The 17485-nt window shown below is 40.5% G+C and overlaps 2 protein-coding genes across 2 annotated transcripts; one reads left to right on the top strand and one right to left on the bottom strand.

Annotated features, from left to right (window-relative positions):
• Nucleotides 1-1262: 1262 nt before the first annotated feature.
• On the bottom strand, nt 1263-5419 carry LOC100123295 (putative mediator of RNA polymerase II transcription subunit 12). The gene is made up of 4 exons (XM_001606870.4): nt 5116-5419; nt 3767-3881; nt 3129-3373; nt 1263-2720 (listed from the first exon to the last, which is right to left on the bottom strand). Exons 1-4 carry the CDS (start codon nt 5125-5127, stop codon nt 1983-1985), a joined length of 1110 nt encoding a protein of 369 aa, XP_001606920.1. The 5' UTR covers nt 5128-5419; the 3' UTR covers nt 1263-1982.
• Nucleotides 5420-7673: 2254 nt separating this feature from the next.
• LOC100123303 (cuticular protein RR-1 family member 38) lies at nt 7674-15518 on the top strand. Its single transcript, XM_031927617.2, has 4 exons — nt 7674-7712; nt 13112-13369; nt 14342-14623; nt 14849-15518. The coding sequence occupies exons 1-4, from the start codon at nt 7674-7676 to the stop codon at nt 15113-15115; spliced, it is 846 nt and encodes a 281-aa protein (XP_031783477.1). The 3' UTR covers nt 15116-15518.
• The last annotated feature ends 1967 nt before the right edge of the window (nt 15519-17485 follow it).

The raw sequence follows: 17485 nt of genomic DNA, 5'->3' as shown, positions 1-17485 counted from the left end.
CTAATTTATGTGTTTATTCAAACCGCGCACTGCGCACGATTATTATTTTTTTTTTCCAATCATTTTGGCGAATGCCAATCAGGTTCTCAAGCGCGGCTAGAAAGTTTTTACGCACTTTCCCGGAGCAAATGTTTATATTTTTATTCTGATAAAAGCAACATCATTATGTACTCGCTGGCTATCCAATATAAATTAAATATATATTTTTTTGAAATGCCTCTCGAACCGCCATCGAATTACGTTACATACCGCGCATATGCTAATTCGTTAAATAAAAGACATTTAGTTTCCGAAGTCTTCAAAGAGTTCGCGATTTGCCTCGGCTTTCTAACGCGTGTGAGAAAGATAAGATTAGTGAGAGCAGATCTGCACCGTGGTATAAGTAATTCGTTTCAAGAAATTTGAGATGCCGAGATTGTAAATAAATATCCCTCGGTGTGTATCAAAGTGAGTGCGTTCGCGTGCTCTGGCTTTTTCGAAAATCGCATCGATGAATGCTATAAGCGTAATAATATATAAAAGAAATTAATTTATAGCTATTTACTTCTCCATAATATTCAAACATACGGAGAGCCGTATAATTTTAATAAACATCGACCGTGCGCTTTAATACTTACTAATAAAACCACTGAGTATGCTTTTCGAGTCGGAATAACGTTCGCGTATGATTAAAACTCAGCGATACCTCGTTCGTAACGTCACTCGTTCTTTATAATTCAATCCAGCGCCACTACGCACACAAACTCTATACCTTGTCAACCCATGAAAAAAAGAATTATACGCGCGTCGATCGCGTCCATCAAAAAGGATTGCACGTAAGTCCCCCCATACTCGCGTTCGATGTAACTTATACCCTGCATAACAGACATTTCTCGGTCAGCGACTCCAATTCATCTCGGCGCACTCGAACGCTCGTGAGATTTTAACGAATTTCCGGAATGCCCCCGATCGGCCATCGGGCGTTGCGCTTTACATCTCGCGAGCGCGCGCTTCTAAAAACGACGAGCAGTAGTGCGCTCGCCGAGAGTAAGTAAAATCGAAAGTACGGCGTAACTCGCGCACGTATACACACGCCGCGGAGCGTGAAGGCCACCAGGAAAATGGATCGTTGATCCTTCCTTCCTTCCTGATCCGGAGAAATGCCTGTGTATACGTGTACCGATGCGTCGTTTATATATGGATGTGTGTAAGAAGGTGAAATCGTTCATTAATCCTCGCACACTTTTATTTTCCTTTGTATTTGAAGTATTTTTTTTTTTTTGTTTTATTACAGAGAATGACTCGTGCGTTACATTGCTGGTTGATTTTGCTAAAAACGGCAGACAGTAGCGTAAACGTATGCGGTGTGTATCGTCGTTTATTACAAAATTTCACTTTTATACGTCTGTACACGCTTCTGGTGCTTATGTCGTTCGCTTTATGCTCGATCATTTACAGAGAAGAGAGCCGGAGAGATGTTTTCACTGTCGAAGGGAATTTTCTTTTTATTGATATACCGAGCTGTACCGATAAATGATCCTGGAGATCTTGCCCAATGACTATTTTTATCGTCCCAGACGTTGACAAAACTCCGAATCGTGTACACCACTTAGAGGCACGAGACCGTAAAAAAAGACGCTATTGGGTAGATATACACTGCACTGCAGTAATTTCTTACTGCACGGTCTGTGTATGAGAGAGAAGAAGGCTCGATCCTCTCGATAATTTGCCGGTACAGCAGAGAATAAAAGGTGTATAAAAACTAAGATTAAAAGAAAATCGTACAAAATCTTTTGGCACCGTAGTAGGGGGGATAACAGAAAGATCGTGTGTCGCTCGAAGCATATTGTTATACATAGTCGCGATCGAAGATAGAGATTGAGCCGTAGATTTTCGTTGGTATCTCGCGGAAAACCTACTCGTCAATCTCGACCACCTTAATCTCATCGATTGAGAGACAGAGAAAAATCGACGTGTCATTTATACGATAGAGTCGAGAGAGCTTACTCCTCGCTAACTTCCTCCTTGGGCTCCTCTCGCTCGACTCGATCCTCTCGCTCCTCGCGATCGACGGGCTCCTCGCGCTCGGTTCGCTCCTTGACTTCCTTCTCCTCAGTCTCCTGGTCGTTCTTCACGAAGTAGATCTTGCTGCGGTACTTGTACGGGCCCTTGACCTCCTCGGACAGGGGCTTGGGCACGAAGATGTTCTTGGGCTTGTAGAAGATCCTGTTGGCGATCACGTGGTAGGGTGTCATGGCCTGGAGGTTGAGCAGCTGGTGGATCTCCTTGGGCATACCGTCGTCGGCTTCGCGTCTCTGCTGCTGTGGGTAGTCGTACTGCTGCTCTTGGGGTTGCTCCTCGGCGACAGCCTCGCGTCTCTCGGGTACGGCGCCGTACTGGGGAGCAGCCGAAGCGGCCGCGGTTGGCTGCTCTTCCTTGTACTGAACGTAGCCGACCTTGGACTTGTTGATGGGGTACTTGGTCGGGTACTTGGGGGCCTGCTCGTACTGGCTGCTGTAGCTGCCGAGCTGGGGCTGGGAACTGGTCTGGGCTGTCTCTTCCTGAGGCTCGGCCTGGGATTTCTCCTGGGCTTGCTCTTGCTGCTCTTCCTCCTGTTGCTGCTGGTGGTGGGCGCGGTAGATGTAGACCGCGGGGTCGACGTACGGGATCTGAGGCTCGTACATCTCCAGGATCAGCTGCTTGATGTGCGTTGGCACCATCGAGTAGGGTTTGTATTGAACCTGGGATGAAAATTTTAATTCAATAAATACACTCGATTTTTGAGAATTGGCTAGAAATGATCGAGTATAGACTAAAAATGAAAATGATTGAGGCCTTGCGCGTTAGCACTCGGTCGTCGGACGTGCAAAGCTGCACCGCGGCGGTGACTAGCTGTCAAGCGTATACTTATCAACTTGTTCAACGGGTTTGATTATGTGAGAAGTTCCAATAAAGCTAATGAGCTATAACTCACTTTTACGATCGTATAAAAACTTTATTTGGAATCTCATAATTTCTCTAAATCATCATTGTTTATTTACGAATAACCGTTACGCCTTTCGACGGAGCATAAATTATCCTCGAAGCAAAACGAATCATTTCCTCAATTCGCTACTTTCCGCGGAATATCCAAAACAATCCAATCTCACCTGAACCTGGTGCACAGGCTGTACAGGCTGCACAGGTTGCACAGGCTTCTCCTCGGCAATGGGAGCCGGATCAGAAGCAGCCAGAGGAGCTGGCTTGACGAACTCCGATTGTTGAGATTGTTGATGAGGTCCCAGAGCGGCGGCAGGTTGAGTTCCGCTCTCGGCTCTCTGATTGCGCTGAGGGTTCTCCAGGTGGGACTTCCATTGGGTGTACGGCGCGTAGAGCTTCCAGCTGACTTTCAGACCTTCGACAATAATCATCGTTCCGGAAAGAGCGATTTTTCGCATTAAGATCGAACGACGATGATAACATCAGGCGCGGAAGTGAGTGCAAATGAGCGCATTATGTCGGATTACTATGTTGCAAAATGAATAGGAAGATAGATCGGTCGGATAAAATAGAAAGTGCGCGTTTTGAAAGTACAGCCGCGTGATCGATCGAAAGTTACCGATACATCGCTTTAATTGCTCTTAATTAAATAATGCTCGCCATTAATCAAGTGGAATTTCGCATGGGTGCGGGAAGGGCATTTTCGCGTAATTAGTGAATCAGGCTCGTGCGGGTATTATGTACTTTCGATGCCGCAAGATAAGGTTTATCGGTAAAGCGAGTGGTAATGAACTTTCTTGGACGTTACCATCGGGATCGCTGTACTGAATGTGTCCTTGCGGCGCTCGAGCGGGCCGTTCCTGCGCTGCGGCAGTCTCTTCCTGCTGCGCGTACGTCGCGGAGAACAGGAGAACAAACAGGATCTGAAAACAGAGATGTTTATTTATTTTCTTAGAAAAATTATTTTAAGAAAATAACTCGTGATTGTATTCTCTGATTATAACTTTTTTTCTAAGAAAGTATAATTTATTCGCAGGAAGAAAGTTTTGCGCTGCTATGCGATTTTTCAAGTACTACGTTTATACACATTGTGTTATAATAAAGATAATTATAAATACAGCGTGCAACAATGCGTTTGAAATGGCTTTTCCGTTTCAAAAGCATGCAATAAAACAGCTGGAAGCTTAATTATACATCACATTGTATGTACACGAAGAAGTGGTTGATTTTTCGATCAAAAGAACGCATTTAAGATATAAGAGCGCGTGCAAACTTTCACTATAATTTTCAAAATGATATTTTTAATACTTTCTACTTCAGCTTTGCCAAACCTCAATTTCTTGCATGAAATATCATTGAGGTGCCGAGAAGCATTTAATGTTGTAAGGTTTACTATAAAGATTTCAATAAATTATTCCTGATATGGGTAGTATGATCACGTGAAATAATTACGCTTCATGTACTGTATGCATGAAATAACTATAAAACGCATTTTTCACCCTTTTATATATGAACGATTAAAATTATATATATATATATATAGTTTCATTTATTGCTAAAAGTTATGCAGTGTAATTGTGCAATTTTATCCAGCTCTAATAAAGCATAGACTTCGTTACTTAAAATAGAAGTGATAAATCAATTGTTATTGCTTCTTAGTGGTGCGTAATAGGTAACGTATGCGCAATTAGGATTTCAAAGAGAGCCTAATAAATTTAAATGATTCCGTGTGCATCGAATCTTTTAAGATAAGAAAACAGGCATTGCAGGATAACGCATAGTTCAGAAACAAAGAAAAAAGCTGCCGCAGCTATAAGTTGAAATCGAGAAGCTTTTTACGTTTACAAATCAACAGTTGATAAAATAATCAACTGTCACAAAAAATATACAAAAAAGACAAGTGAATCAGTAATAGACAAGCATTTCTATAGAAAATTGCTTACTACCCGGAAACAAGCTTTTTTTGTACAAATCTACAATGACGTCGCGGCTTCCCCTATACAATAACTCACTACATGAAATTATCGACAACGAACCTGTTCCGGCTACAGTCTAGAACGCAGCACTAAACAATAGAGTAAATTTAAAAACGCGTCAAAAGCGAAAAAAAGCGCGATTATAATAAAGCAGTCGAATGCCATAATCGATCACACTCACTGTCGACTTCATGACGTCGTAAAAACTCGGGCGGCAACAAGAACGAAGCTTCGCACTTTCTTCCGATCGCACGCGCGTTAGTCCGTTTCCTTCGCACAGAAGCAACGCTTATCTCTCTCTCTCCAGTAGCTTCTCTCCGCGCAACAAGGGTCTCTGTCCCGGGTTGATGTGTTGGCGCGAGTCAAGTTTGAAGATATCTGTCCGTCGGGCCGCTGCGGACTTTTCTATATAGGCAGCGGCTGGTGCCGTGTAATTGGGGCCTCGCTCTCCCGGTAGCCGCTTTTTAAAGTCATTCGCCCGCGGTATAACGAGCGCCAGCCCGCGGCAGCGCGTCTCTACTCCGCTGCACCGAGCTGCTCGCGAAGCCTCCAGGGTATTGTCCGGGGAGGGATAGCGCGAGCGAGAGAGCGTGGCGTAACCGCGCTATATGCACTGGCTTTTAGAAAATGCTGGATAGGAAGCTGGAAAGGTGGTATGGGTTAGATGAGGGGCGGAAAAAATAGCCGCTCGCTGCGCGCGAGAAAGATCGACGATTTTCTTGAATGATCCGCAAGAGAGAGCTTGAGGGGGAAGGGGTTCACGGTTTTTCCACTTGTTACCGCGAGGTGTTTTGGAATGAGAATGAGTGGTTTTTTTCTCGAGCAGAGCCAGGCGCGAAAATAGCCCACAATGCGCGACAGTCAAGAATGTTCGCTAGGAGCAAGGTTCTTTGTTGTTAAAATAGTTTCTTCGCAGCTGTGATTGTTTTTTTTATGCATCTACTTAGCCGATTCTTAATTTTCAGAGCGTAATGCCGTTTAAACTACTCGTTGTACTATACGCGACAGATGCAAATATTGGCGAGGCATTTATCCACTTTTTTATTCTTCCTTTCACCGACGTTGCACACGATGTAATGATTATACTTTTTAGTTACGAAGAGGCATTAACAACTATTTTCACATTTACCCGGGTACTTCTGCTTACGCGTATAGCCCGATGTTTATGCGTTTGGTAACCGGGTAGTAACAGATGAAACCGTTTCGTAAAAACGCACTAAAGATGTAACTTCGGATACACGGGGATGTATCAAAAACATAAATTGTGCAACGGCGAGTAATCGTTTGCCGAAGATTACGACTCGCATAAAGTATTCATCGGCTTCCATAAAACCATCCGCTATTTACACTCGCCGATGCGGCGGCTTCAACTGAATTTGCCGGTTTCGACAGACTTGGCGTTATTACACGAAAACTTTGGCCCGACCTCAAATGTCAAATCGTTTTCTCAAGCCGAGCCGCCTCGATTTTAGACCAATTATAGTCAATTTCATCGGCGAACTAGATTATCTTACTCCCCGGCGCAGAACGGGCCGTCGAAAAATCAGTGCGCAAGAGACCGCAGAGTATCGTGATTGAGGGATCAAGTCGAAACGACGGTATCGGCGCTTTTTTTGCTCGAAAAATCGTTCCCTCCGCGCACAGCCTCGCGTGAGAAGCTCCGGGCGTAGATTGGGCAGGGTTTTCTTCGTTGTCGATTAACTCCGAAACGGCCGTATTCTACTCTATGCGCCAGAAATCTGCACAGCTGTCGGTTCGTTGAATTGAGCTGAGATTTTAGTTATTCAGTCACGGCATTAAGGGGTAATTAATTTTTTGCAAATCATTGACGAAACGCGCGCATTCGATCTGTTTCGCCCGTGTATAACGTGTATAAGCATACGATACAACTGTTGTTTTTCTAGGGGGAATAATTGACATGTTACGGTTTAATAGGGCTTTTACTTTTAGCGGCATTGATTATCTGGCGAAATATAGCCCCGAACGAAATTTATGATGACATTCAGTAAAGAAAGAATCGAAACGGGAGGCTATGAAAAATTTTCCATCGGCATTGCGTTGAAATCTTTATTGCTTTTGAAAATTGCTCTATATTTTCCCGGAACAATATACTTTGACTTGATTTATAATACTTTCTTTTTGCGTGCGCTGTAAAATAAACTGCTGATTGTAATTGTTTTTACTAACCTTGCTCCTCTATACATAGAATGTAGTATCGCGAAAAAATGATAGGCTAACGTAAGATGTATACGTGTCTACAGTGTGCGATGCATAAAAGTATAATCAGGTTTTATACACTCCCATAAATAACGTTTTCTCTCTTATATGTACAGGAATTTAAAATTTACGTAAAAGAAGTTTTCTTTATCTTCTTCGGATATCTTTCGACATCCAGAAACAAATACTGCGTAGCTTGTTCATCTTTGCTAGAACTACAAGTGAAGGTAATCAAGAGATCCAAGGACAATGAAAAGTCATGCGACTATATTGTACCTGCGAATACAGCAAATTATTGTCAAATCGTTTTTCTGTGTAGCTGCAGGCTGCGCTATAAAACTTGAGTATGCATTCTTCTTTTTTACTGCATTCCCTATATACAATTGGATTTTAAAGCGCGTTTATAATATCAGCTGTCGATTATACCGCATTCAAAAAGAAATTCTACTAAGCACCATTATTCGTGAGTTTAATTATTAAAATGATTCAGTTACAACTGTATTCTAAGAATTGGCTATCGAAATGAACACATTGCAAAATAGTAGTAGATTGACGAGTTACGTAAGTTATTAATTTATGGTTCTTCTAAAATTCTGAATTTCTAGCTTTACGTAAAAAAGATTCGTATATACGTGGTTTTAAAAAGCAACGTTGCTCGATGTTAAGTAATTGGCACAAGTACGTGAACAACGTTGGTGTACACTACTTATATTTCCAGGTAAATCGGCTTATTTACAAGTATTTTTTGTTTAGTCCCATTACACATCAGTGTTTCCGTTTCTGAAGCTGTGATAATAGCCATTTATATTTTCGCACTTAGCGAGTTAGTCGCAAATTCTGAAATTTTTGCCTCGAGTCATAGTGAGAAACGTTTTCTTAAAGCATTAAAACTGTTGGGCGCAGCAATTTTGTAAAATTTAATAATGATCTTTTTTATGATGGAATCGATAATTTTTAAAAAATGTGGACACTTATAACATTACCTGTGTCCTTCACAGGAGGCGAGTAGATTAAAAAAAAAAATAACGTTATAAAGTGAAATTCTTAATTCGTATACAAGAATTCCAAGTTGATTACATTGATTACTTTAGAGAATATGGCTAAGAATTTTTCAATCAACTGCGCAAGCGATTAAAAAATTAGGCAAAATTTTATATTCTTCTGTATATTAAATATGCATATTATATAGCTTAAAATAAGGTGCAATTTATTTGCCGATCAATAATAAATATTTCTGGCGCTCCTGTATGGTCGGTAAAAAATGGTCATATTAGAGGGGCCGCCGCCGCAGTGAAAATACGGGGATACGAACGAATGATCCCATGAAAACGTAATAAAGCTACGAGGGCAATTACTCGTTCTTCTTATTTTTTAGACTTCAACAGATAAATTATCTCGAGTCGTGCTCTCTGTGTTACAAAATTCTACAGAAATAAAAAAAAATGTTTTGGGAAGTGCAGGACGCTTGATAAACGATGTTGCAAAATATCGATCGCTCTACTTTTATACGTGGCAATCGCACCTATACTTTATGCTGGAAAATAAATAGCAGAAAATCAATTTAAATGTTTATATAATATCGAAATTTCGTTAACTTATTTATTACAAATTTTTATTTTATATCTTCTGTTGTAATGAGACACCTGTGATATTTTCACTCGCATCACAACAACTCGAATCCTACAAAAGTAAAATTTGACGAAAAAAGTGTATGATTATATTGCATTTTAGAAAACAATAAACTATAAGTTTCACTCTCTGTAAAGTAAATAATAACTAAAATCACTCTTCAACATTTATAATTCAGGTTCAAGATGGCCCTGCTTGCTTATGCATCATTGTTCAAATGTAGAAAGCGTTGCTACAGAACAGAATATTTAAATCTCATTACTTTTCTTTAAAAAATCGTACGCGCCCTCTTTTGGGAATTCCTGAAAACGTCAAGCCTTTTCTTGCACTCAGTCGATAACTGTAGTGTCGAACGATGTACTTACGTGAACAGTATACTCTTTCAATATATTCCGACAGATGGCCTGCATACAACAAGTTTCAAAAGCGCCTCGCCTTACAAATATTATTACGTAAATGAAAAATACATTGTTTGTATTAAAAAATATGCCTTTTTAGCATGATTAGCAAATTTTTTTGACATAAAATTTTAACAGCTCCTTTGATTATGAATTGAAAAACATAATATTTCTATGGCTGAAAATATGGCCCTACAGTATAATATAAATAACACAAAATTAATGTACAAAAAAGTTTAACATCAACATCGAGAGCAAAATATCTTGGTACTTGTATCAGTCGAAGCGTGCTCCAAAATTAGCATACAAAAAACGAGCTTAGGAAAGCCCAAACAATAAGACAATCAATTGCGACATCATTAAAATTCGGAGTCGCTCTCACAGGCAATTGCAAAAAGGGACTCGCATCGAGCAAATAGCGAGGATTCGTTTCTCATAGGACATCTGGACGAAAATCGCGAAGCCATTTTCCCATTCACAAAGTTTGCATCTCATGCATAAGAAATTCCCTTTGAGGAGCCGCGCGATCCGTACTCACAGCCAAAGGAAAAACCGAGCGCCGCCGCGGAGAGTGTCAACGTTGAGAGAGAGAGAGAGAGAGAGAGAGAGAGAGAGAGAGAGAGAGAGAGAGAGAGAGAAGGCACACGTATACGTACGAGGAAGTGGAAAAAGACTCGCGTTCGCGAGAGAAAGGGACTCTCTTTAAAGGTGAACAGCATGTTTTTGTTCTCGTATGTTATTCTCATTGGACGTTACTTTGTATAACAGCCCAAAATATTTGTTTTAATTTAATTTTTTGATATGCAGTGCTGGTATCAGTTTCGTTTTTCGATGAACCGTTGGTGTAAGTGAATAATTTAAGTTTTATTATTTTCTCCGTTTGAAATAAAAAAGGACTTTTATTATTGATCGCCCTTGAATAAATTCACGGCATACCTTTGTAACGAAAGGTAAATCGCAGGTGATCGTCCTGCCAAAATTAATTTTCTTCCTAGCTGTTTGTCGACGAAATTCCAAACATTCCTCATCAACAAGAGTTATTTATTTCTTACATCGCAAATGAATTTATAAGATTATAGTGAAACTTTATTTATGAATAATTTCAAGAATTTTTAATATAGTAACTCCGCGGCTTTCTCCCATCTGAACCTTATCAATTATCCTGCAAAATTTGCTTATAAAAATTGCAAATCCTTTGCAATTAACGAAACACGACCCCATGCAAAGGAGGCACTCCCTCGATTCCTGAGCCCGGCACACAATGGTCCCTCTCGCCAAAAGTACACAGAGAGGAAATAAATAACGATCACGCCGCGAACCCGCGCATTATCCTTCAGCATCCGTATTTCTCATGGGCATATATGTGCAAATCCAGAAAAAAACGGACACTTTTGGGGGTCTGAGTGAACGAAATTGAAATTTGAGGGCACACCTCCCAGACCAACTATTTTGGGTTCTTTAGGCCACCCAGAACCCGAAAAACCTTGGGTTCCCGCGATTACGAAATACTTATTTTTTTGCCGGGTACATTAAATTCTCTTATGGGAATTTAACATGGGAAAAATAAACGAAAATTAGCCATGGTTCAACTTTACCCACTTAGTGTCTGAAGGCGAAATTAAAAAATGTGTATTACTAGGATAGAAGTATTAAACGACAGCTTTAATTTAAGGGCTGGTGAGTTAAAAATAATTGACTGGGGAAAATGTTGTCTAGGCTTGAAAATAGCAAAAAATCATGAAAACTTACGAAAATCAGTAATTATTCCCATTTTTAAAATTCTTATAACTTTTGATCCGAGCTGTCAATTTCACCCATCCGGGGCTCAAATTAAAGCCAATTACTTCTACTTTTGTTTTAAAAATTTAGATGAACCTTCTAGTTGTTTGAACAGTTATATATGCCCATCAATTATAACAGTTTTTTTATCTTTTTCGTTGTCATATATATATATATATATATATATATATATATATATATATATATATATATATATATATATATATATATATATATATATATATATATATATATACATATATACATAATGAAACCGGTAAAATGTTCAATCTGATTTTTGAAAGAAAAATTAGAAGGAAAGAGCTTTCATTTGAGGGCCGGATGGTTAAAATTGACAGCTCGGATCAAAAGTTATAAGAATTTTAAAAATGGGAATAATTACTGATTTTCGTAAGTCTTCATGATTTTTCGCTATTTTCAAGCCTAGACAACTTTTTCCCTAGGCAATTATTTTTAAACTCACCCGCCCTCAAATTGAAGCTCTCTTCTAGTACTTCAATCCTAGTAATATACATTTTTGGATTACGCCTTCAGACACTGAGAGGGCGAAGTTGAACCATGGCTAATTTTCGTTTATTTTTCCCATGATAAATTCCCATAAGAGAATTTAAAGTGCCTGGCAAAAAATAAATATTTCGTAATCGTGGGAACCCAAGGTTTTTCGGGTTCTGGGTGGCCTAAAGAACCCAAAAAAGTTGATCTGGCAGGTGTGCCCCCAAATTTCAATTTCGTTCACTCAGACCCCCAAAAATGTCCTGTTTTTTCTCGATTTGCACATATGGTCATAAACAGAGACTATCTTACACATAAGCTGCAGCACTAATTGCATTAGTATTCCCGCAATTCGAATTAAGGAAAAGTGGTCTATCTCGTTCGACGTATGGTTATGCACGCGGTGTGATGTATTTATGGGCCTCACGCCTGCCACCAGGGCGTGGTACTATATTATGTCTGTGTGTATATGAATGGCAAAGCGTTGTTGCGCTCTCAACGATGCAGCAATAAAGCCCGGCTATATGCATCAGCAGCCTATGGTCTTTGCTCGAAGTATAAGAACAGCAGCGACAGAGCAGAAGCAGAGGTGGGCTCGAACCTTCGCAATCTCGTATAAAACGCCCCTCTCGGGCCCGCGGCAGCGCACTGTTCGTTTCATCCACTCGTGCGATGAGTGCTCGGCTTGTAAGTGATTGCTGATTTTACGTTTTGGTCCTTTACGGTGTGCTGTGTGATACCATGGGTTTTTGACTATTTGTTTAATTGCTTGTTGGAATGTGGAGGATGACAGTGACTAAACTTTGACGTAGCTTTTTTGTAATTTTTTTAACTTAATATTTTGAGTTTCAGTGACGAAAATTTTATAATATTCAAATTGAAATGGTTATTTAGTATTTTAATTTAGGAAGTTCTTATTGAAGAGTGGTGTAGTATAATATTTTTATAGTTTTTTTAATCAAATTTATAACGTATGATTTTGGAGTAACATAATTGAGAAAGGATAATCAAATTGTTTTGTATACTGTCTAATTTTAAGAAGAATTCACACACAAATATTCCTAATCGTATTTATTTAATGACATTTATACGTCTTTATTAAACACTTTTTTACTCCTACGTTTTTATATGCATTTCAAGTGTACGCAAACCGGTTTCGGGTGAATGCGGATGTAGTGGGAACTTCATTGTGTTATTTGCAAGCACGGACAAATTTTTGAATGAAACATTTTTTTATAATAATTTTTTTAACTCAAACCTAACATCAAGCAAGCTCAACAACTTCTCGACACTACTTCATAACGGTTCGTCCACGCGACACTACTGATTCAAAAGCTTACATTCGTTAGTACAATATTAACCGTCCCAAAGCTTTCTCTTTGACAATAGGTCTTTTCCACTCTATTGATTTTAACGACGCATTGTGGGATGTTCGATAATAACTATGAAAGAATTCCAATCATCTGCTCATAGCAATATTTCGGCAGCTTATAATCATTACTCAATTTGTAAATCGCAACAACCTACTGTCCCCTTCCATTTAAGCAACATCCTCGCCCATCGGTTGTCTCCTAATTACATCGCCTGAATAAATATACTCATGCTCTTACTCACCAAGAATTCTTTTCCATAAAATTGCAGATAATCTTGTCCTGCGCGATAGCGCTGGCAAGGTGCCAAAGAGAGTACCTGCGAGACTCGCAAAATGCGGCGATTCTGAAGGACTCGCGTTACCTGTCGGGCGATGGGACCTTCGGCGCCTCGTACTCGCAGGAGGACGGCGTTGAATTCAAGGAAGAGAGCGACGAGTATGGCAATCGCCGCGGCTCATACTCCTACGTTGATCCCACGGGACAAAGGCGCACTGTCACCTACACTGCAGGCGTCAATGGTTTTCAGGTATGAGAGCTATTTTGTTCGACAATAGTCTATGGGATACGGATTTTTTTTCAAATATCAATTTGCACTGTATACATTTTGAAAGATGACTATAATTTAGATGCGCTGTAATTACGTATCTGCGATCAATGACCTTTTACGGTGATGCGAAGGCTTGACTGTATGGTACCTGCTATGCTGGTATCAATGCAATACTACGATCATTCTTTTGTGTAGAAAAGGGATTGCTGCAATTTATTGATATTTTATTCAGAGACTAATCATTTTTTCGATAGATAGCGTTCTTGCTCAATGTTTTTGTATTAAGAAAGTGTAATTTTTTAACTAATACCCTTCGAGCTCTCCAAATACAGATATTATCTTGCTTTGCTAAATTTTCTCAAGCTAAATCGAAGCGACGTGAAGAATACCTTTGGGAATTCAACGCCGTTTAATGCAATTACGTAACGTGAATATACTTATCTTTTTAGGCGCCAAATCTTTAGGCAAAATGATCGTCTTTAAAGCACGATGTTGCATTAGACGGCGCTAGATTTATCTTTATTCCTCGAAGCTATTTGAACGAACGCTGCTTCAAGATACGGATAGATTCATATATCTCAATTAGAGTTACGAACGGTATTATGCAACTCACGTGTCATGCGAAAGTTCAAAACTATCGATAACTCTTAGAAACTTGATACACGATTAAGGTATGCACGATACAACTGCAAAGCTGAAATAGAACAAACCATTCATCCCTTTGTCTCACGCATAGAAAAAAAATTCAAACGATCTCGTATCCGTATATCCGCGACAGAAGCTATAAAATACTTCGCGCTCCGAGAAAATCATTCGTAATTCAGGAAACAGCGAACGCCAGCGTCTCTTATCTTCCCGAAACAATAGCGCCGCGTCAACCCACAGAAAGTCTCTCTTCCTGCACGCACTAAATTTCGTTTTCGAATCTCGCAACTCGCGTATAAATTACAGGCAAGCGGCGATCACATACCGTCGCAGCCGCCACCCACGCCTCCTCAGCCCGAGTACGTGCCCCTGCCCCAGTACAACCCTCCGGACTACCAACCCCCGGCTCAGCCGTCTCGTCCGCCGCGCTACCAATTGGTGCGTCGGCCTTACGAGCCGCAATACGAGACCCAGGAACCTTCGTACGAGCCACAACCTCGACCAACCCAAGCACCGCGTTACCGTGAACCACCGGCGAGGGTACCAGCACCGAGGTATAACCGGCCGCCACCCCCGCAGCCTGAATTGGTGAGTGATTTTTTATCGCTTTGGTGTAGATTGATGGATTAACCATTATGCATTTTTCTTATATTTGTTTATTTTTAAATTGAGCTTAGTTGCATAGTTTGCCGACACTTCTTTGCAACGTTATACAAATTTAATATTTTAATTTCCATGCGAAATTTCATCAAGTGTAAAATAGATTCTCCCTCCCATCCCTGCCCTCGAGTCAACCCTATGAAAAATTTGCAGGTGCAGTACCACTCGCCGTACGTAGAGTATCCAGCTGATTCGCTGCGTTACGAATCCAAATACGAACAACCAGTTGGACCACCGATCCCACCAGTCCCTCAGTACCGGCCCTTAGTGCGACCAACTCCTGCGGCACCGCTACCACCATCGCGTTACAATCACTATAACGAGATAACGACACCGGCTCCACGACGCTTCTATCCGCCCGGTAAGCTCGATTTCAACAGGACACCCGACGGTTTCTCCTACACCTTCAGCAAGAGCTGAACCAGTCGCGAGGAGGTGCAGTCGTACTAATCGTCGCCGGTGAAGGGGATTTCGACGAAGACAATCGTTTTGATAATGATGACGATCGTCGCCATGGGTGAGAGGATCTTCGCTCGTCTATGATTCTTTTTTTTTTCAATGATGATACCTTTTTAAAAAGTTTTTTTTTCAATAATCGTGATATTATATCGTGTAACGATTGATTTTTCGTGCTAAACTTATTAAATTATTTTGAACCAAGAAAAGAGTTTCGTATCTGTGATAATGAAACTGGAAATCAAAATGCTTAAATCAAAATCAAAAAGTTAACATTTGAAATGTATCGTAGAAAGAATATTTTTAATGCAATATAAAAACTGTTATTTTCAACATTACTTACAACAAGAATAAATCTTTCTATAAATATAATAACTGTATACTCGTTTTAGTTGTCTAAAATTTCAAAAACGAGAAAGATAAGTAATCTTCAATTCACGAATCCCTACTTGGAAGTCAGAATCCTTTGGACGTTTTAAATTGGACTGTGCGCAGTATACGTGTGTGCGCTATGCAACGACCTTGGAATTTTTACGTCGTCGTCGAGGGAAGAGCTTCGCGTTCACTTGGAAGATTCGAGCTAGCGATTGGTCGCGCACAAAAAAAGTCGCGGGTGGCCTCTATAAATTTATCTTTATCGAAGTTGACTTTCAAAGCGTCTTTTTCTATCCCTCGAGTCGTTACGTATACACCGAAATACGATCGCATGCTAAAGGGTCTATGCTCAGGTCAGTTTTTTCACGTATTATCGTCATGCATGACGTCGGTATGTTTACATGACTGCTAAATATGAATCTAGTCGTTTTCTATGCAATATTCATTTCCAATTTTCATTGTATTATATTGCTGCTATTCTTGAATTTAACGAATCTACCCGTAAAGCACTACAGATGCAAGGCAGTTAAATTAGATCGTTCTACAGGCTTCAATAAAAACATACGAGGTGAACACACACGAAAATCGTTTTTCCCCTATATACATGCAACCAATTAAGCCGTACTCACGTGTAATACAAAGGTACAGATGATGATGCAAAGGTGGAATGTGTTTTGCACGTGCTTTTCTCAATCAATATAACGAAAAACGGGCTCTAAAGAAGCCGAGCAAGAACCAAGGAACATCTGCTCCCTTTATAAAGTACACATTCTCTCTCGTTCTCTCTCCTTTCCAATAACTCGATTCACTTTCATCTGCTAACCTTTGATTACTCTCGCGCGTTCCGTGGCGCAACCTCGTGCTCCGTTCCCGCCGCAATCACGCCCTGAAGTCGCGCTCTGTATTTGTTTTCCATTCAAGCGCTGAACTCTCTTATAGCGCAGGAGGCGTCGAGCCGTTTGTGGGAAAGTCGAGTGTCAGAAAAAAATTGCCTTGCTTCGATCGATCATCTTATAACTCCTTAATTGGTTCTGAAAAAACCTGTGCATCGCGAGCGGCGTCTTGTGCAACGTTTCTCTCGAGAGAGAGAGATTATATTCAAATTTATACGGCGTTGTTTCACTTGGATGCATCGGCAGGCCTCGTTGTGTATTCAGGCGGCAATTTTAGGCTTCTACAAATTTTATGGAAATCACTTTGTTGGTGTATTGATAGCTTATTGGTTATTGATATTTTTGTAAGAAAAGTAGTATCGTAGCAAACAAAAGCTTTTATTCTTTTTACTCGAAAGGTTGACTTTTACAGATAAGTCTTGTGAACCAAAAGAAAAAGTTTATCCGATAAAGCAACGAAAGCCTAAATCCTTGCGATATGAATCGGCGTGCAAACCGCGAGTCTGCGTCGATCGCACAATGGTACATTGTATATAAGTATCCTCAATGCGAATGACTGAGACGGTGAAAGCTCGGGCTATCAGGTGCTTATTCGGAATGCATAATGTGTGCGCACGCGGCTCTTATCTCGCGCCGATCGCATAATGTGGGAGCAGCATTTCTGAAGTTCCTGTGCCCCGGAGATTGAAGCTGGTTCTCCTTCGGCCGCGCCTATCGTGCTGCAGACTCGAGCTGTCTGTGAACCCGACTGTGGGCCGGGTCATGTCCCGCTGTGGCAGTAACTCGCATGTGCTCCTGCGATTCTCCGAAGGAATGGGGAAAAAATCGTCGTGTAACCTGTACGATCGCGAATTGGAGAACTACTGATCATGTGTATCGTAGCTGTAGAATATCTTAGGGTGTACGTGTTCTTAAATAGTATATCGGGAACGATGTGCATACGCTTGTTGGTGCACAGATTCCCGTGGGAATTTCGCGTTCGGATGACCTATCCCTTGTAATAATGCATTAGAATTTTTTTATATTTCAAACATTTTAAATAAAATCTGGAAATTTTTGTATCATT

Source organism: Nasonia vitripennis, chromosome 3, assembly GCF_009193385.2.
Source record: "Nasonia vitripennis strain AsymCx chromosome 3, Nvit_psr_1.1, whole genome shotgun sequence".
Lineage (NCBI taxonomy): Eukaryota > Metazoa > Arthropoda > Insecta > Hymenoptera > Pteromalidae > Nasonia > Nasonia vitripennis.
The sequence above is the reverse complement of the archived record's forward strand: the minus strand, read 5'-3'. Positions and strand labels throughout refer to the sequence as shown.